At 41.9% G+C, this 21,909-nt stretch overlaps 1 protein-coding gene across 1 annotated transcript in view; it reads right to left on the reverse strand.

The window, feature by feature from the left end:
* Positions 1-21,909, reverse strand: part of LOC125465730 (protein unc-13 homolog A-like) — a 390,692-nt gene that overhangs the window by 305,226 nt on the left and 63,557 nt on the right. The window contains exons 2-3 of the mRNA XM_059638582.1: positions 21,071-21,100; positions 2,405-2,504 (exon numbers count right to left, since the gene is read on the reverse strand). Of these exons, the coding sequence (XP_059494565.1) occupies positions 2,405-2,504; positions 21,071-21,100 (130 nt within the window). The remainder of the gene's footprint in view (positions 1-2,404; positions 2,505-21,070; positions 21,101-21,909) is intronic.

Consider the following 21,909-nt stretch of genomic DNA (forward strand, 5'->3'; position numbering starts at 1 on the left):
TATTAATGTGCTCAATTTTGCTACTGTAATCTGAATTTGCAAACTTTGTAAATCTCATACTGGCATTCATTAATAATAAACATCATATACTCTTGCACATCAAGCACAACACTTTGAACAGTTAACCTTTCCAGTACTGTCAGCTACAAGGGGTGCCAATGAGTGCGCTCATCAGTAGTAGCTCATAGGCTTTGACACACAAAATCTCATATCTTCAGAAGTGTCCATATTACAGAATAGGAGGTCTTAAAATGCATAAAAGGTAGATAAATCCCTGGGACTTGATCCAGCATATCCCAGAACTTTGTGGGAAGCTAGGGAAGAAATTACTGGGTCCCTTGCTGAGATATTTGTTTTATCACAGACCAGGGTGCCTGATCCCAATGGTGGGTAAGTTGTTAGAGGGATTCTGAGGGACAGGATTTACATGCACTTAGAGTGGCAATACCTGATTAGGGATAGTCAACACAGCTTTGCGCATGGGGAATAGTATTCACTAACTTGGGTTTTTCAAAGAGGTGACAAAGAAGATTGCCTACTGCTCTGCCTTCCTCATTGTCTGTATGGGCTTCAGCAAGGTGTTCACTAAAGTTCTGCAATGATAGATGAGTTAGCAAAGTTAGATTACATGGAATCTAGGGTGAGCTAGCTACTTGGGTACAAAATTAGCTTGAAAATAGGAAAAAGAGGGTTATAGTATGGTGTTGTTTTTCAGACTAGAGGCTTGTGACCAACGGTGTACCAAAAGGATCAGAGCTGGGTCCACTGTTTTTGGTAATTTATATAAAATCATTTGAAAGTGAATATAGGATAGGTTCGTAAGTTTGCAGATGATACCAAAACAGATGACAGTGAAGAAGGTTATCTCAGAGTATAACTGGACCTTCATCAGTTGGGCGAATTGACCAAGGAATGGCAGCAAGAAGTTATTTTAGATAAATGTGATGTGTTACATTTTGGCAAGACAAACCAGGGCAGAACTTGTACAGTTAATGGTAAGGCCCTGGGGAGAGTTGCCAAGCAAACAGACCTTGGAATGCAGGTGCACAATTCCTTGAAAGTGGATTTGCAGGTATACAGAGTGGTGAAGGCTGCATTTGACATGCCTGCCTTCATTGTTCAGACAAATGATTTTAGGAGTTGCGATGTCATGTTGCAGCTGAGCAGGACAATGGCGAGGCCATTTTTAGAATACTGCATTCAATTCTGATCTCCCTGAAGTAGGGAAGATGTTGTTAAACTTGAAAGGGTTCTAAAAAATTGACAAGGACGTTGCTAGGTTTGAGATATAGGGAGAAGCTAAATAAGCTGGGCATTTCTTCCGGGAGTATCAGAAGTACAGGGGTGAATTCGGAGGTTTATTAAATCCGGAGCATCGATAAAGTGAATACCCAAGATCTTTTTCCCAATGTAGGACAGTCCAAAACAAAGGGCATAGGTTAAACATGAGAAGGGAAAGATTTGAAAGGGACCAAAGGGGCAATGTTTTCACGCAGAAAGTGGTGCGTGTATGGAACAAGCTGCCAGAGGAGGTGATGGAGACATTTTAAAAGGCATCTGGATGGATACATGAACAGGAAGGGTATAGAGGAACAGAGGCCAAACACTGGCAAATGGGATTAGATCAGTTTAGGACATTTGGTCAGTGCAGAAAAGTTGGACCAAAGGATCTGTTTCCGTGCTCCATCACCCACTTTGGCAGCTCATTCCAAACACACACCATTTTCTGCGTGAAAGCATTGTGCCTTTGGTCCCTTTTAAATCTTTCCCCTCTCACGTTTAACCTATATGACTCTGTGACTCTAAGATTTGTGACTGCATCAGCAGGCATTAAAATTATTCCTAATTTCAACATCACTGTGCAGGAACTGAAAAATTGCTAAACCTTTCAGACCAGGCAGATGGTAATTTTCCTAAATCGGCCTGACTTCAAAAGGCTTTCGAACAGCTATCGCAAGATCAAACTTGCTTTGATAAATTCAATTGATTGCATTATTCAGCAAATACAATTGTTATCAGTAAATCCATTATTTTGAACACAGTTAATCTGGTTTAACTAGTTTTAAAATACATTTACAGAGCCATAATATTACTTTCACAATGGCTCCCCTACACAGAGATAACAAAAAGTCTTCCTCATATCTCCAATCATAATTCTGATCACAGAAATGCAAAGTTATATTACTGCCTTTGACAAAGCAGAGGAGATAGACTTTGGACTTCTACAAGAAAAAGTGCTCCCTTGGCCTCTCAGGTAGGATAAGCACCTGTGACAAAGCTGATTGTCTCTTGTATTTGCATTACAGGTATACAGTTTCCATGGTAATGGTCATTGGTATTCATACCTCAATGGTATCCTTAAAAGGGATCAAGTCATTATTCCATTCTTATGTTTCAAACTTACAACATGAAATCCTGCTCCCAGCATGGTTGGCTTCCCCGCACTGCAATAGTTGTGCTCTTCACATTCTGAACCTTCAGGGTCACATATGTGTTGTATTTTTCTGTAAAAAGAAAAATTAACACCTTAAGACAAATGTGACTAATACTGGAACTCCCTTCCTAAATGGCATTGTGTATCTATCTACAGTACATGGACTGCTGCAGTTCAAGAAGGCAGCTTACCACCACCTTATGGGCAACCAGGGATGGACAATGAATGCTTGCCCAGCCAGGGACCCCTAATTTCCACGAATACATTGCTTTAAAAATGAACACCGACAGAAATTTGTCACAACAGTAATAAAATACAGGTAATTAATTTTCAAATGCCATCATCTAATCTTAAACCTGATAATTTCATGGATTGAAATGGTTGTATGAAGGAAAATCATAAACTGAAAATTGTCACAGTAATCACCTGATCACACACACCGGCTAGCCAAGCTACAATGAAACCAATGTGAAATATAGAATATCATCTGAACTGAAAGTCCAGTTCCAAATATTGGAGATTACATAATTATTTCCAGTTTTGGCAGTTACTAGATTAACTCAAAAACTGTAATACTGATCAGTTTCTTTTTTTTCAAGTGGATAATTGACTGCTACTCAAACCAGCTGGAAAAAGTGTTGTCTTGACCTCATGTAAAGAAAGAGTCCAGTGATAGAACTGATTTTAAAAAAACAAGAACTGAACCAAAAACTGAAATATTCACCACTGAATACTCAAGCCACCATGGTCTCCATTACTCCTCAACGGCACCCTAAGGACTTTAAATGGTATATTCCCTTCATTCTTTTGAACGGGACATTGCACCTTTTTTTAAAAACTTTATACATGTTTGACCTCATGCCTTTAGATTTTCCTCGGGGTTAGCAAATAAACAAAATTCCTCTTTCACTTAAGCAAAGTATGTAATTGGCTCCCTACTGATACAACAGATATTGGATAACTACAGTTTTATTAGAGAGATGTATAGCCTCACACAGAAAAAGGGTTTTAAACAATTTTTGCAACCAAGGAGGGAATCAAATCACTCCGGTGACCCTTCCTCAGAACTGATGGTGGCTGGGAAAACGTCAGGTTATATGCAGAAAATAGGGAGGTGAGTGGAGTAGGAAGTAAATGATAAGATAGAGCACAAAGAGAGAGAAAGACAGTCGTACAGACAAAGGAGTTGCTAACGATCAGGCTGGGAGGATGAATAGTTGTTAAATGGGGACTGTTAGTCAATGTTAGTCTCCTCTTCCCATCCCACAGACCCCTTTGCCCAACTCCAACACTCTCCCTCCACCTGGACCCCTCACGCCAGCCTTTTACTGCACTCGATCTTCTCATTGAGAACTGTAAACGTGACAAAAGTTGCCTCAATTTCACTGCCCCTCTCAACAAATCCAACCTATCTCCCTCTGAACTGACTGCACTCCATGCAGTCAGATCCAACCCTAACTTTGTCATCAAGGCTGCCGATAAGGATGGTGCTGTTGTTGTCTGGCGTACTGACCTCTACCTTGCAGAGGCTGAGCACCAGCCCTCGGGTACCTCCACCTACCTTCCCCTGGACCATGACCCCACCATGACAAATCAGGCCACTGTATCCACTATGGTTACAGATCTCATTTCATCTGGTGATCTCCCCCCATCCGCTTCCAAACTAAGAGTCCTCCAACCCCGCACAGCTCATTTCAAATTCCTGCCAAAAATCCACAAACCGGACTGTCCAGGTCGACCCCTTGTTTCAGCCTGCTCATGCCCCACAGAACTCATCTCTTCCTACCTTGACTCAGTCTTCTCCCCCCTATCCAATCCCTACCCACATACATCCATGATTCATCTGTCGCCTTACACCGGTTTCAAAGCTTCCAGTTTACCGGCACCAGCCACCTCCTCTTTACCATGGATGTGCAATCCCTTTACACATCCATTCCCCACCAGGAGGGTTTTAGGGCTCTCTGCTTCTTACTGGAGCAAGGACCTGAACCATTCCCACCCACCATCACCCTCCTCCACTTGGCTGAGCTTGTCCTCACCCTCAACAACTTCTCTCTCAACTCCTCTCATTTACTTCAGGTAAGAGGGGTTGCCATAGGTACCCACATGGGCCCTAGTTATGCCTGTCTCTTCATGGGGTAAGTGGAACATTTCTTGTTCCAGTACTGTTCCAGACCCCACCCACAACTCTTTCTCCAATACATCGATATCATCAGTGCTGCTTCCCTCTCTCGTCTAGAATTGGAAAACTTCAATCAATTTCACCTCCAATTTCCACCCTGCCCTCACTTTCACATGGTCTATCTCTGACTCTTCCTTTCCCTTCCTCGACATTTCTGTTTCCATTTCTGGGGATAGACTGGCCACTATTATCCATTACAAACCCACTGACTCCAACAGCTACCTGGACTATACACCCTCACACCCCACTTCCTGCAAAGACTCTATCCCATTTTCTCAGTTCCTCCATCTCTGTGGCACATGTTCAGGTGAGGCTAACTTTGACAAAGGAGCCTCCGAAATGCCCACATTCTTCCTCAACCGAGGATTCCCCAGCTCCATTGTCAACATAGCCCTCATTCGGATCCAACCCATCTCCCGCACTTCTGTCCTCACCCCTTCTGCTCCCTCCGGCAACAATGATAGGGATCCCTTTATCCTCACCTACCATTCCACCAGCATCCACATCCAAAAGATCATCAAACGCCATTTCCGCCACCCCTAGCTGGATGCCACCACCAGACACATATACCCCTCCCTTGTCCGCCTTCCACAGGGACCGTTCCCTCTGGGACACCCTGATCCACACCACAACACCTTGCCCACAGCCCAAGGCACCTTCCGCTGTAACCAGCGAAGGTGCAACAGCTGCCCATTTAACTCCTCCATCCCTGTTATCCAAGGGCCCAAAAATAACTTCCAGGTAAAGCAACACTTCACCTGCACTTCCAAGAATCTAGTCTACTGCATTTGCTGCTCATAATGTGGTCTCCTCTACATTGGGGAAACGAAGCATAGACTTGGCGACCGCTTCGCAGAACATTTACATTCCGCTTGCAGAAAAGACTCTGAACTACCCGTTGTCTGCCATTTCAATGCACCACCCTGCTCTCTGGCCAACATCTGTGTCTCTGGCTCAGTACAGTGTTCCAGTGAAGCCCAACGCAAGCTGGAGGAACAACACCTCATTTTCTGCTTGGGGACCCTCCAGCCCTCTGGATTCAATATCCAGTTCAATAATTTGAGTCTAAACTCTCCCATGTCCCAGCCCCCAACCCACACACCAGGCCTTGTCACCACATAGCCTGCCACCACACACCTGCTGTTATTAGTCACGAACAGTCCCCATTTAACAACTATTCACCCTCCCAGCTTGATCGTTAGCAACTCCTTTGTCTGTCCAACTGTCTTTCTCTCTCTTTGTGCTCTATCTTATCATTTACTTCCTACCCCACCGACCTCCCTATTTTCTGTATATAAACTGACGTTTTCTCAGCCACCATCAGTTCTGAGGAAGGGTCACCGGACTGGAAACGTTAACTGTTTTCTCCTTCACAGAGGCTGTCAGACCTGCTGAGCTTTTCCAGCAACTTGGTTTTAGTTCCAGATTTACAGCATCCACAGTTCTTAATCAAATCACTCCTCCTCACTTGGTTATAACAGGTTACAGGAGGTTCATTATTTTCTCAGCAGAAGTGACATGTTATGCAAGGAAACAGTATTCCAAAAATATGAAAATGTCATGAAATATAGGGGAATGAAATAACCAAAAACATTGTATCAAATTTCAATAGCACTGAGAGGAAAAAAAACTTTTTAAAAATCTTGATATACTTTGGTACTAATTATCAAAGACTGCAATCAATACACAATCTGCAATTTTTTCCAGTTTAAGTAATGTTATTTTGTTTTCAAATACACTGCTTATTTTGTGGTCCATAATCTAGGTTAACAGCTTTTTAAAACTAGCACAATTTTCTCACTGCATGGTCACCATTAAGATACTTTCATTGCTTAATTATCTGAAATAGAATAGGAATTACTCACATAATATGGCACAAGGAGAAAGCCCTCCTAGTCAATGAGTATCTTTATTACATGCTTGTCCTCAGGACTTCATCCTCAATAAAATGAGCAACTCAACTCCACATTTGAAATTATAGCTAGAAATTGAATCTGAATTATTTTAGGTTTCACCGTAGAGCAAATGGATATACTTCAATAAGCTGAAGGAGAAATACCATAGCCCAAGATGTCAGGTTTTTCTACTTTTCAAGTATTCAGTCACATGCCTGATGTGCTTTATTTAGTCTGCAAAAAGGCAATTTATATGAATGTCAGGCTACTCTTACAAAGCTGTAACTTGATTTGTGAGGTTTTTTTTAAAACTATTTTTATGATCAGAAAATACTTTATTGGTAGGAGCCAAATAAACTATCCAAAAATGAATTTTTTAAATATATATAAATCCTACACAAATTCCTAAACTGTACTTACATAGAACATAAAACATTACAGCACAGTACAGGCTCTTCGGCCCTCGATGTTGTGCCGACCTGTCATACCGATCTCAAGCCCATCTAACCTACACTATTCCATATACATCCATATGCTTGTCCAATGACGACTTAAATGTACTTAAAGTTGGCAAATCTACAACCGTTGCAGGCAAAGCGTTCCATTCCCTTACTACTCTCTGAGTAAAGAAACTACCTCTTATATCTGTCCTATATCTTTCACCCCTCAATTTAAAGCTATGTCACCTCGTGCTCGCCGTCACCATCCTAGGAAAAAGGCTCTCCCTATCCACCCCATCTAACCCTCTGATTGGTGGGTTTTGTACAGCTCCGGTACTCAATCCCTCTATTAACAAAAGCTAAAACACTGTATGCCTTCTTAACAGCCTTGTCCAACAATTGAAATTTTTTTGTTAAACCAAATACACTTATCATATTTGCTAGTAACAGAAATATAATATCAAGGAAATAATCAGTAACAAAATTTGGGAATCGCTGGGAAAACTCAGCAGGTCTGGCAGCATCTGTGGAGAAAAAGCAAAGTTAATTTTTCAGGTCCCATGACTCTTTTTCAGAACTGATTGTAGCTCAGAAAAGGTTGATATATGCGCTAAAGGTGCGATGGAAAGAGGACCAAGCAATAGGTGGAGATGGAACCCAGAGACAGAGAGTGAACAACAGTTGGACAGACAAAGGAAGGAGTAAAGATCAGCCTGGGAGAAATCAAGCTGATGATGGGGATCTTTAGTCTGTTACAGGAAATCTAGTTGTGTCTCTTTCACAACGTGTATCTTCTATCGAAGTTTAGTACAGCAAAAATAGCAGAAATTAAATAAAACTTTTCATGAATTCACTGATTGCTTTGTGAATGCACACTGGGAGCCTTAATGCACATAACCTCCAGAGTAGTATAGAGTCATCAACAGCAATATTTAGATTTCTGTATTATTCAATAGAAATGCAGACTCTCAAAGTTCTCAAAGTTGGTGTCCATTCAGCAGAATAAATGGTGGAGAGCATAATTTCTACTCATACCAACACTTCTCAGTCAACTGTTCAAAAGTGACTCTGGTGTAGACCCAATTCGTTTATCTGAGTAATGTAATTGAACTGACGTCTATTTGCATTGTATTTATCTCAAATCAAACGGTGGACCACAGCTGCTGATTTGTCTTGTTTGCACTATTTTTCCCTTTAACTTGGGCTGCATCTCCTAATTTCACAGACATTGCTCATCCACGCCCATCCAAAAAAATTTATTTTATACTTTTCACCCATTTCCAGTATCCAGCTCTGTTGGTCTTGCTAACTCCCAACTATGCCTCCCACCTGGTTTAGCATCAGCTATTTGCTCAGTTTCAATTAGCAGAAGTAAGCCAGACAATGCTTGTTTAATTTAATGGAAACAGAAATATATCAAACAATCAGCATGTCAGGCAGCATTTGTGGAGTTTGACAAACATGAAAGGAGCAGTCAACATTTTGGGTATTACCCTTCTTTAGGACTGGATGTGGGGGTAGGGGGAGCTGCAGGTAAGTGAGGTGGGGCTGGGGGAAGGGCTGGAGGCGGAATGGTGGTGATAGGTGGACACAGGTAGTAGGTACGACCTGGTTCGTCAATGGGAGGGATGAATCCGGTTGGTGGCTGGAGGGGAAGATCAGAAGGTGGAATAGAAGAGAAGAGGTGGGGCTGGAAGGGGAGCCAGGGGATGGGTCAGAAGATTATTTGAAATTGGAGAACTCAATATAGAGTCCTCCTGGCTGTAGGGTGCCTAGGCGGTATATAAGGTGCTGTTCTTAAAATTTGCATTCTGAATCGCTGTAACACTGGAGGAGGCCGAGGACAGACAAGTCAGAGGGGGAGCATTTGTGGAGAGCAAAACGATAAAAATCCCATGTTGATTACATTTTATCACTGCTTCATTGCTATTTATACTGGTATAATTTGACAAGTAGTCCAAATTGTATATTCACATTATGCCCAAAGCTTTTTATCTCAATTTACACAAATTTTGTGCTTTAAACGTTACACAAGAATGCATTTCTTTGGTTTGACATTAATTTGCTCAAAACTCATTCTCATGCAGATAAATTCAGACCGATAATGGCTGTTTTTAAAATGCTACTAATCAGCAGGTGTTTTTTTTCAGAAAAAGCACCAGAAACTGAATAACATGGAGTTGATTTAAGTCAGAACATGTGTATATGCTGTTCTGGCCTTAATCTCAATGGGTATTTTATATTACAGCTTCATGTTGTTATGGAATATTTTATGGACCACTCTCACTCCTGACTATCTCTCATTTCCATTTCAGAGTATTGCTGGGTGGAGTTTGTGCAAACTCCCCCTCTCACAATCCAAAGATGTGCAGGTTAGGAGGATTGGCTATACTTAATTTCCATTATGTCCAGGGCTATGCAGTCTAGGTGGATTAGTTGTGGGAAATGCAGTGTTACAGGGATAGGGTAGGGGAGTGGGTCTGGGAGGGATGCTCTTCTGAGGCTCAGGTGTGGACACAATGGGCTAAATGGTCTGCTTCCATGCTGTAGCAATCCTTTAATTCTATGATCCTGCTGATGCTGTCAACAGTCTTTTCCTCCCACTTGCACAGCCAACTGCCTCCTGTTGCCATATATCTCCTCGGCTCAAGTTACATGATACATGGTTATGCATTCTATTACAACTGTTTTAGATGGTCTTGTTTATTTTATGCTGGCAATTTCGATCTGACAATTTTTCATCTGTCTATTTTGCATGGTATAAGGTAAGTGCATCTTTGTTAGGTAAGGTTTCCAAAGAACATCAAGTGAAGGGAGGAAAATGAAGTTGAACTAACAGGATTTAAATGTGTTGTGCTGCAAGTCCAAATAACTGCATGATCATTATCAAAACAATGTTGCTTACCAACTATCTTGAAGAATGCAAAATAAAAAGATTGGACTAAAATATAAAATTAGATTTACATAGCCAGCAAGAATATTCAGATCATTGTATCTTAATTTTTAACCTATATCAACAAAACATAATATTTTTGTGAGATTTTAAGCAGTGATATTGCAGCAAAAAAAAAAGGGGGCAAGATCATGTCATTTCTAAAAAGATTGCTGTCTGCAGAAATTTCAACAGCACAGGCCATGGAGCAGCAGGGAACCACTTACAGTAATTTCAGGACTTCCTTGCTTAGCTGCGCATGCGTACATGTTGTTGTTATTTTCATAAGGTAATGACAGTTTGGCTGTCATTACAATCACAAAATCTGAACCATTAGCTTTAGACTAGAGTAACTTTAGACAGAGCCTAGGTTTGATGAGTTGGCAGTTTATCTTTGCAAATGGATGAGTTGAATAAAGTGTTAATCTGTTAACAGTAATTCACACATCATTATAATGTGCTAAGCATTCTGAAGAATGCAGAAAGCTGAGTTAGATACATGCTCCGCTGCCTCTGCAAAATAAACTGCACATATACTTGTGCTTATATCATAAGTGCTAACACCATTACAGTTCTTCATTACAATGAGAGGCGATCTCAGGTGAACACTTCCAAAATGGGGCTTCACAGTTTACACAGATGTTATTCGCTGGAGATAACAGATCACAGCAGTACAGTCAAGACAAGTCAAAGTCCATCAGAAGAGGCTGAAGAAACTCCCTCACTTCTTAGATCATGTCAGGGAGGCGGCATGGTTTACAGGATTCACAAAAAGAAGGGAAAGCTATAACTTCAATTCTATCAATTTATGACTATATACTATATATGGTATGGGTCGATTGCAATACTAAGATGAGCAGACAATTTTTCCATTCAGTGATGTGAATCTTTCGAATCCTCCCATGGAGAAGGTTATAGATCTCAGATAAGGATGAGTGGATCCTTGGGTTTCTCAAGAGATCAAGGGATATGAGGAATATCCAAGAAAGTGGAGTTGAGGCAGAAGATCAGCAACAATTGTATTGACTATCAGAACGGATCAGGGACTGTATGATCTACTACTGCTTCTACTTCTCATAGTCTAATGTTGAGAGGGTTGATGATTGACATTGATATACCTTCTTCTGGATGGTGGGTTGGAAGCACTATCAAAGATGCATCAAATATAGTTAATATCAACCTTCGACAAAAATTAGACTTGTAAAAGTTTGCATAGCCCCAAGTTCTGGAATTACCTTCCTACATCTCTACAGCTCTCTACCCTACTTTCTTTCTTTAACGCACGTATCAAAACTTAACCCAATCAAACGTTTGGTCATCTAACCAATTATTTTCTTTACAAGGTCCAGTGTCATATTTTCTTTACAATACCTCAATGAAGTTCTGAAATGTTTCATTATGTTAAAAGCTCCATGTAATTTCAGATTCCTGGCATTATTGGTTTCTGGTCTGTTCGGACATGTCTAACTTTTGCCTGAATTAATTAATATCACTTCTTAAAATAGGATCTGCTAAACTCAAAGCAATGAAATACAAGCACAAGAAAGAACAGTTATGGTGGTGATGGTAACATTTAATCGCTGAAAATTATATACTCTGGAGGTCACATCAGTAGGATTTGGGATCATAAATGTAGGGGCAGTTACAACAAATCTCAGGTACCTAATGATTCTTGTGTCAGCTGATCTAGAACTTGGCAATAAAGCCTGGATTACCTATGGACATATTACACTTACAATTACACATATGTTTTTGTTTTCAAAAATGTACGTATAGCCAAAGATGACTGCAGATGCAAATTCAGTGGGTATCTAGACAGCAACCTTTGAATGTTACACCTAAAAAGATGCTCAGGGAAATTCAGATGGCAACCTTTCAAAAGGTAAAAGAACAAGTCAAAACAAATTAAAAATTGTGATACCAAGGTGTAGAGCGGGATGAACACAGCAGGCCGAGCAGCATCAGAGGAGGAAGATTTACGTTTTGGGCCTAGACCCTTTCTCAGAAATGGGGGAGGGGAAGGAGGATCTCAAATAAATAGGGACAGAGGGAGAGGCGGATAGAAGATGGATAGAGGAGAAGATAGTTGGAGAGGAGACAGGCCGGTCAAAGCAGCAGGGATGGTGAGTGTTGGCGGGGAGGTAGGGAGGAAATAGGTCAGTCGAGGGAGGACGAACATGTCGTGAGGGTGGGATGAGGTCAGTAGGTGGGAAATGGGGGTGGGGCTTGAGGTGGGAGGAGGGGATAGGAGAGAGGAAGAACAGGTTAGGGAGGTGGGGACAAGCTGAGCTGGTTTTGGGATGTGGTAGGGAGACGGGAGATTTTGAAGCCTGTGCAATCCACAGTGATACCATTGGGCTGCAGGGTCCCAAGCGGAATGAGTTGCTGTTCCTGTAACCTTCGGGTAGCATTGTTGTGGCACTGCAGGAAGCCCAGGATGGACATGTTGTCTGCAGAACTGGAGGGGGAGTTGAAATGGTTCGCGATTGGGAGGTGCAGTTGTTTAGTGCAAACCAAGCATGGGTGTTCTGCAAAGTGGTCCCCAAGCCCCCGTTTGGTTTCCCCGATGTGGAGGGGGTCACAACGGGAACAGCGGATGCAGTATACCGCACTAGCAGATGTGCAGGTGAACATCTGCTTGATGTGGGAAGTCTTCTTGGGGCCTGGGATGGGGGGGGGGGGGGGGGGGGGGGGTGTACGGGGGAGGTGTAGCACTTCCTGCTGTTGCAGGGAAAAGTGTTGGATGAGGTGGGGCTGGAGGGGAGTGTGGAGCGGACAAGGAAGTCATGGAAAGAGTGGTCCCTCCAGAAAGCAAACAAGGGTAGTGAGGGAAAATGTCTTTGCTGGTGGGGTCGGATTATAGATGACGGAAGTGTCAGAGGATGATGCGTTGGATCCGGAGATTGGTGGGGTGGTCTGTGAGGACGAGGGGGATTCTGTTTTGTTTGAAATTGCAGGGAGGGGGTGTGAGGGATGAGTTGCAGGAAATGCGGGAGAGACCGTCGAGGGTGTTCTCGACCACTGAGGGGGAGAAGTTCCAGTCCTTGAAAAACGAGGACATCTTAGATGTACGGGAGTGGAATGCCTCATCCTGGGAGCAGATGCAGCAGAGGCAAAGGAATTGGGAATAGGAGATAGCATTTTTGCAGGAAGATGGGTGGGGGGTAGGTGTATTTTAGGTAGCCGTGGGAGTCGATGGGCTTGAAATGGATATTGGTGTCTAGGTGGCTGCCGGAGATGGAGGTTTAGAGTCCAGGAAGGAGGGACAGGTATTAGAGATGGTCCAGGTGAACTTAAGGTTGGGATGGAAAGTGTCAGTGAAGTGGATGAACTGTTCGAGCTCCTCGTGGGTGCACGAGGTAGCGCCAATTAAGTCATCAATGTAACAGAGGAAGAGGTAGGATTTAGGACCAGTGTAGGTACGGAAGAGGGGTTGTTCCACGTAACCTACAAACAGCAGGCATAGCTCGGGCCCATGCAGGTACCCATGGCCACCCACTTTGTCGGTAGGAATTGAAAGAGAAGTTGTTGAGGGTGAGGACGAGTTCGGCTAAGCAGATGAGGGTGTCGATGGAGGGGGGACTGGTCAGGCCTGCCAGACAGGAAGAAGCGGAGGGCCTTTAGGCCATCTGTATGGGGAATGCAGGCGTTTGGGGACTAGGCGTCCATGGTAATGATGAGGTGTTGAGGACCGGGAAATTGGAAGTTCTGGAGGTGGAGGGTGTGAGTGGTGTCACGGACCTAGGTAGGGAGTTGCTGGACCAAGGAGGAGAAAATGGAATCCAGATAGGTGGAGATGAGTTCGGTGGGGCAGGAGCAGTCGGAGACAATGGGTCAACCAGGGCAGTCAGGTTTGTGGATTTTGGGAAGGAGATAGAAGCGGGCAGTGCGGGGTTGGGGAACAATGAGATTGGAGGCTGTGGGTGGGAGGTCACTGGAGGTGAAGTAGTTTTGGATGGTTTGGTGGTCAGGGGTGAGGTCATGATCAAGGGGGCAATAGGTGGTGGTGTCGGGGAGTTGGCGTCTGGCCTCGGCGATGTAGAGGTCAGTGCGCCATACTACAACTGCGCCTCCCTTGTCTGCGGATTTTATGGCGAGGTTGGGATTGAAGCAGAGAGAGTGGAGGGCTGCACTTTGTGCAGGGGAGAGGTTGGAGTGGGTGAGAGGGGCAGAGAGGTTGAGGCAATTGATGTCATGACAACAGTCGGAGATGAAGAGGTTGAGGGAGGGTAGGAGAACTTGGGGCGGTGTCCAGGAGGACAGGGTGTGTTGGAGATGGGAAAAGGAGTCAGTAGAGGGAAGGTTAGGCTCACGGTTTAAGTAGTAAGCACGGAGCCAGAGGCAGCGGAGAAACTGCTCGCTGTCCAAATGTGACTGGTATTCATTGATGTGTGGGTGGAGGGGCACAAAGGTGAGCCGTTTACTGAGGACTGACTGTTCGTCCTCAGTAAGGGTAAGGTCTGGGGGTGGGGGAGGGAGATGATGAAGGGTCAGCAGGGCTGCTGCTGTCTCCTCTGGAGCTGCTGGGTGTGGAGGCGTTGGGCAGTGAGGCGTTGGCGGTGTTGCATTGGCGTTGCATCAGCATCGGTGGTGGGCAGAACAGGGTAGGAGGAGGCAACAGTGGTGATGGTGGGTGCGTCCTCAGTGTCGACAGTGTTGGCCTTGGAAATGGAGGTAGTGGCATCAGCAGCAGTGTCAACGGCTTTCGCTGTCCCGGAAGTTGTGTACCTGGCAGCAGAGGTTGTGATGTCATCTGTGGGTGCTCCGACAGTAGCCTCATGCCCAATGGCGGCGGGCACATTGTGGGGAACGTCCTGAGTAGGGTTGGGGTTTTGGGAAGTGAAGGATGCCCTTTTCTTTTAAGATTAGATTACCTACAGTGTTGAAACAGGCCCTTCAGCCTAACAAGTTCACACCACCCCTTGAAGAATCCCACCCAGACCCATCCCCCTATAACCCACACACCCCTGAACACTACCGGCAATTCAGCATGGCTGATCCACCTAGCCTGCACATCTTTGGACTGCGGGAGGAAACCGGAGCACCTGGAGGAAACCCATGCAGACACGGGGAGAATGTGCAAACTCCACACAGACGGTCGCCTGAGGCTGGAATCGAACCCAGGTCCCTGGCCCTGTGAGGCTGCAGTGCTAACCACTGAGCCACCGTGCTACCCACGGGTGGTAGGCACAAGTAAGTTTATTGTACTTACAGTTTTTTGTGTCCAATAAAGCTGAATAGAATTGGGAGTTCAGGTTGTGGATCCTATGAAGAATAAAAAACAGGAGAGGTCCTTTGCCGGTCTGGGAAAGGGAGGTTCTGAGCTGGGGTAGGCTTGATTGTAGTGCCAGGAGATGCCAGCGCATTGAAACAAATTAGATTGTGATTGGTTGTGGCTACAGGGCATGACACCTCACCCCCTCAGTAGAAAGCCACTCCTGTGGATTATTTTGCTAACTGCAGACATGTTTGGGTTTTCTCAAGAATATGCAAGAACAGGAGTTAAAAGTCAGATCAAACCCTAGTCTATGTGCACTAGTGGGCAAAGGTTTGTGCATGGAAGGTCACAACTGTGAAAACCCCTAATGCTTTGTTTCGCAAATTTAAAGAAAAAAGTCCCTCCCTCTTTGCCAAAGCCAGACTACAAATAAAACTACAGTTGAAAGGAAACAAGACTAAGGCCTTTCAGTTGATCTGCAATGTCAGGCATCTCCAAATCAACTGTTCACCTACCAACATCAGTGTTTCCAATATATACTAACTGCAATGTCCTCACAGAGCTGAGAAACTGATCAGTCTCTCTTCATTTGAAAACAATTAGCTTTTGTGGGATAACTCATTTCTAATCCATGTTGCATTATTATTTCTTTCCATTTATCACTTTCAGTAATAATAAAATAAACTCACTCTTTCATTAACCCAAGACAGCCTTATTAAATTTATTTTAATTAACTTGGTCTGGAAGAAAGTTATTCGCAAGGGAAGGGTCGCCTTTTGAAAAAAGTAGATCAGGGTTGGGGATAACGAAGTGTGGAGCTGGATGAACGCAGCAGGAAGATGAAGGGTCTAGGCCCGAAATGTCAGCTTTTGTGCTCTCAAGATGCTGCTTGGCTTGCTGTGTTCATCCAGCTCCACACTGTTATCTCGGATTCTCCAGCATCTACAGCTCCCATTATCTCTAGACCAGGGTTGGAACTGGCTTTTAAGCCCTGCTTCTGTGTATGCTTGAAAGAAGGAAAGAAAAATTAATGCAGTTTGAGTCATAATGCATTGGAGATGGCTTTGGTAGAGCAGGGTGGTGAATGAGGGATGAGAGTCAGTCCTTGTAGCTACACGAGATCATGATCCAACTTGTTCTGACTTGCCAGTCTCCTTTTGAAGGATTGCTATTTGAAGTTTCCCTGGCATCTTTAGCTGCATCATTCCCAGTTTTCTCTCCACTCACTGAATTTACATCCACAGTCAGCTTTTGTAACACACACGTTACAATTAGAAGTGCAATACATCCATATATGATTGGGGTTATGGTCTGTCATCATCACATAGATCAGTTGGCACAGGAGGATAAGTAAATGAAATGTGGAAAAAGGATGAAGTTTTTTCTGCTAACCTACAAAGTCAAGCATCTCAAAATCAACTGTTTACCTACCAACATTAGCGTTCTCAGTATCACCCAACAACAACTACAAACACATCAATGCCTGCTCCTCACAAACAATTCAGAGACTGATTTAAAAGCTTTCGGTTTTTGTGGGCTCACTTCTTAATTCTAATCCGCACATAAGTATGTTGCGTTATTACTTCTTCTTGCATTAATTAAACGATAATCAACAAAGCCTGGTTAAATTGGCTCCTTTTAAAACAAATTCATTTGATCTGGGAGAAAGGCAAGGAAAGGAAAAGGGTTTCTTGCTAAATTAACCTTGAAATGACCAAATGGAAAAGTGGATAAATAGAAGGGAGCCATTTCATCCTCCCTCACCGAGGATTTTAACCATTTGGAGAATCCTGTCTGGAACTGTAATAACGCAGGAACCTCATCCAGGAATTGGTCATAATATCTACAAGATGGCTCTCACTGCCATCTTGGCCAATACTACCTAAAAATAAACATCATACTGATCTATTCCTCAGTCACATCGAACAGCTCTTCATCCCTTATGGCAGCACCAGATGCAATCGCGGAAAGTGTAACACTAGACCTTTAACATTCTTTGTCCTCACTTTTCCAATCAATTAAGTACATAAACCTCTTTCAATCTAGTCTGTTGTATTCACTGCTCACAATACAATCCCCTCTACATTGGTGGCACCAAATGCAAACTTGGTGACCCCTTTTTTTTGGAACACCTCTTTTCTGACAAATAAGAAATTGTCCAAACTGTCACCATTTCAATTCACTATCTTGCTCTCACGCTAGATTTCTCTCCTCAGCCTGCTAATGTTCCAGCAAAGCCCAATGCAAGCTGGAGGAACAGATTTTTTCCCCCACTTAGGCAATTTACAGTCTTCAAAACTCAACATTAAGTTCAACTGTGAACACCGCCCTCTATTTTTGATTATAACTCCTCTCCCCTCCACTGTCTTGTTTTCATAGAGGTGCTTTCAGCAGAGCTGACGTACCAACTGACATCCAACATTCACAAGTAATCTTCATTTTTCTCTATCCTGTATGACCATAGTGTTCTCTAGCTCTATTCGTCTCTTCACATTTTTTTCATTTGTACATGGCATAGCATACATCGCATGCTGGGCCAGTATTTACTGCCAGCCCCAATTTCACTTGACCAGAATGACTTGCTGGGCCATTTCAGAGAGCAGTTAAGAGTCAATCACATTGTTATAGATCTGGAGTCACGTGTAGGCCAGACCAGATAAGGATGGCAAATTTACTTTCCTGAAGGACAGTAAGGAACCAGATAGATTTTTACAACAATTGACAATGGTTATATGGTCACCATCAAGTCAGGTTTCTTTAATTCCAATGAACTATTTGGTGGGATTCAAAGCTAAGTGGCCACAGCAGTAGTCTGGGATCCTGCATTACTAGCCCAGTGACATTACCACTGCACCACTGCCTCTCCTTTACTCCAGACCTGCTGAGTTCTTTGTCCAGCACCTGCAGAAGTTCGCTTTTACAAAAGCAGATATTTGCTCATAATCACATTGCTGAGTCTGGAAAGTTTGCTTCATTCAAAATAATTGCCACATTTCACAAATTACAACAGGACCACAATTAAAGCACTTCATTAAGTGTTTTGAAAAGTTCAATAGTAATGAAGAGCGCTGCATAAATAAACATTTTTTTTATTTCATATAACAGCAATTATAAGATCCCCTTATAAAAGCAATTAATGCCCAACAATCAACACAATATTAAATTTTTCCACAATTAACACCGAGCTTTGGAATTTCTTCCCGAGTGGCTCTCTTTTCCATTAAACTACTTCTTTGACACACCTTTTTGACATTTGACCAAATACCTCTTCCCTTAACTCATGTGTCAACATCCGTTTGATTATGTTCCTGTTGTACCATTTCAAAGATGCTCTATAAAGTAAATATGCCTATGACTTCTATTTAGTTTCAATTTAAAACATTTTGCTGCACAAATCTCCTTAAATGTGTTGAAAGATTAATATTTCTTGGAGATTAAATACTAACTGAGACCTAACTGCAGAGTGGAATACCTACTCAAGCTGGTTAATTCAGACCAGGCCAAAAGTTCGCTGGGTGCAAAACTCAGATTTGTCTTGAATAATGACACTGTTGCTCATAGTAAAATAACATGGAACCAATCACAGTTCTCATTTCCATTGAGGATTTCATGTGATCAGCTTCAAAATAAATTCATCATAGCTTGGGGAAACTAAAGAGAATAACAAATCAATTTTCTGCAAGGCATATATTTGCATAAGATGCAAAAGAAGATTCATTCCTGCTAGTGATGTCAACATTTGATGAATGGAGTGAAAAAGTTATACTACTGCCTGCAGCAATATTGCAACAAACTATACACAGATAAATACTTACGCATTTACAAATCTCAACACATTATTTAAATGATTTTTTTCTATATTTCTAACTGGTCAGGTTAATCACCATTACAATCTCATTTTTTAAGTATTTCCAGTTAGTTTAAACATTGGAAATTATGAGAAAGAGAGATACAAATTGAAGATGATTATTCAAAGTGTGGGGGGGAGAAAAACGCTTTACAATAACATTGATAGCTGAAAGAAATTCAGAGAACAACTAGGTCAGTTAAAAATTATTACAAGTCTTATCAACACAGAAACATGTTAAGATCATTTTGCCTCTTGAAGCTGTTCTGCATTCCTTTGCATATGACTGATCGGAACTTCATCTTCATTTAGCTGCCTTTTCTCCATATCCATTGATATCATCTAAATCAGTCCAGTTTCAAACCTAGTCATTTTGCGCAGCCTATTCGTCAAAGCATTCGTGGTCCACTTCTAGAATATTAACTTTTGTTTGCTTCATAGATGGCACATGGTTTGATATACATTTCTAATGCTGTTTGCAATTCACATTTACCCTACTCTCAGTTCTTTACCTTTCATGCATACAGGGTAAATGTGCTGATTAAAGATACCACTGTACCACTAGCTCTGCATCTTACTTTCCAAACCCTCTGCTCCATGAATGGGTGATAATTTTGACCCAGTCTTTTGAAATTCTCTTTGTAAATCCAGTTGTTATTCCATCTCTCCATGACTTCTAAACAAAAAAATCAGTCTTGAATTTTACTTATCATTTCTAACTTTAGTTTGGTCTATAGCTGTTTCTCCGTTTAAAAATGATATTTTTCAATCATAGTAGTACAATTTAAGCCTATTTCAAAAAGCTAGTTTAGACAAATGACCTGCCAGTGCGCTGAAAACTTATGGTTCTCAGATTTCTAATGGACAGCGCACCACAAATACTGAATGCTGCATGGATGTGATGCAGTGCATAATTGCATATCCCATTGATAACACTTTACAATTGTGTAATAAGATTCATCACTTAAAGATGCAAAATAGTTTTCAACACATGCAGAACAATACTTTAATGTGTTATCACACGTAGAAGGAAAACAGCATTTTTATATGAGCAAAGAAATATAAGGTATGACATGCTTCATGTTATTCACATTGACTCTGTACAAACTACCTGTCCAACTTTTGTCAATCGTAGGATTGAACTCTGTTCCAAAAATTAATCATTTTGATTTGATTAGCGATTGACGAATTAAATTGTATTTAGTTTTACTGCAGTTAGTTGTGAACAGTTTTTGCAAAGAAGGAAGCCAATAGGCCTAAATCAAAAGTAAGGTCATTGTTTAATAGCTTAGGCTAATTGAACTTGGGCAAATATGGGCAAGAATATTTTGACATGAAACACTTTTACTCAAGACACACTTGAGTGTCTCGAATTAGTTTAGTTTTGTGACAAAACATGTAATAGGCTTGTGAGAATAAATTAAAGCACTTAAATGCCAATTAGATTGCAAAAGGCCCCTGCTCATACACACGGAATAGTGGTTAAAAAGAGTTAATAAGCATTCATTCGTAGTAGTTTGATGCAGAAGAAAGAACAACCAAAACCAGAAGAACTTCTTCAGTCTACAGAACAGAATAGAAGAGATGTGTGCCCAGGCAACTAGCATCCTGAAGTGGATGTACTGAAACTACCGTGTTTATAAAACATTAGTTCTTCTGTACTTGTTATAACATATGTAATAAAACTTATGAAACTGTACTTGCACCCAGAATGAGTCTTGAAAATAATCAGAACCAGTAAAATTTTAGATAGAGCCAAGTGGGCCAGTCTAAAATTATAATTGACTTAGAGCTTGCAGCTAGAATTTAAATTGTACCCAATTATATTTGGTGTACACAATAAGTTTCTCCAATCCAATTACTTCAGTAAACTGTATCTGTAACATTACACAAAAGACAATGTCAAATTATTAACAATGATCTGGAAGTTGAGAAAGATGACAGAATCTAGCACTGGCATTATTGTCATCTCCACACTCTCCATCTATCTCACGGACTTGTGGTCAAGAATGAAAAATGTTCTATTACCGAAATATTCATTTTTAAAGTGGGTGAACTGAAATAGCTTGAACAGAAATTGTTAAAAATTCTCCAAACAAATTAGGTTAAAAAAAAAACTTACCTTGTGGTCCATCAAGTTTTGCCTTCTTAACTGAAAGAAGAAGAAAAAGAATTACATTCTAATTAAAGTTTAAATTCAATCACTGCAATAAGTATTCAGAATAATTCAGTGATCATGCACACCCCGAAATGGAGGTCAGAGAACCAAGTTTACAAAGTTGTGTCCTTAAGTCTGATCCATGCTTCACAAGTGCAGCTACAGCTAGACAGTCAAGAATGTTTTTGCTTAATTTTGAATAGTAATTTTGTTAGGTGCTCAAAGAATTGTATCAAAATAATAAATTTCACACATGTAAATGCAGGGCTGAACTTAATGGTTGCAACAGTTCTGGAAATTGAGCAGAAATCACACTACACTCATTTTCAGGAGCCCTGTCAAATAAAATGTAAACAAAAATAAAGTGCTGGAGGAACTCAGCAGCTCTGTAGCATCTGTGGAAAGAGAAACAGATTCAACGTTAAGTCTGATGCCGCTCTTTTTAAATGTCAATCAGGTAGCTGATCCCAACAAGGGGAAGTGGGCCGCAGTGAGAGGACGGTGGAGTGGGTGGAGAGTGTAGAGTGGGTCCTTAAGCAGTGACAACCCTTGCTGCAAGTCATTCATCCACACGTCAGAGAGTGCCTAATCAAGTGGCTGTGGAAGTTGATTCTGCCCATGGGTTTGCAATAGGAGCATTCTGTCTTACTTTTATAGCATAGAAATCTGTTTCTAAATATATAGTCTTCTTTCATTTGTACTCAGCCTCATTCTTGTTAAAAATTCACCACCTTAGCCTTTACTCACTTCCTCAAATCTTATTAGTCTCTTCCATGTCTTATTCCCATTGTGAAACACTGATG

This window comes from Stegostoma tigrinum, chromosome 30 (assembly GCF_030684315.1).
Source record: "Stegostoma tigrinum isolate sSteTig4 chromosome 30, sSteTig4.hap1, whole genome shotgun sequence".
Lineage (NCBI taxonomy): Eukaryota > Metazoa > Chordata > Chondrichthyes > Orectolobiformes > Stegostomatidae > Stegostoma > Stegostoma tigrinum.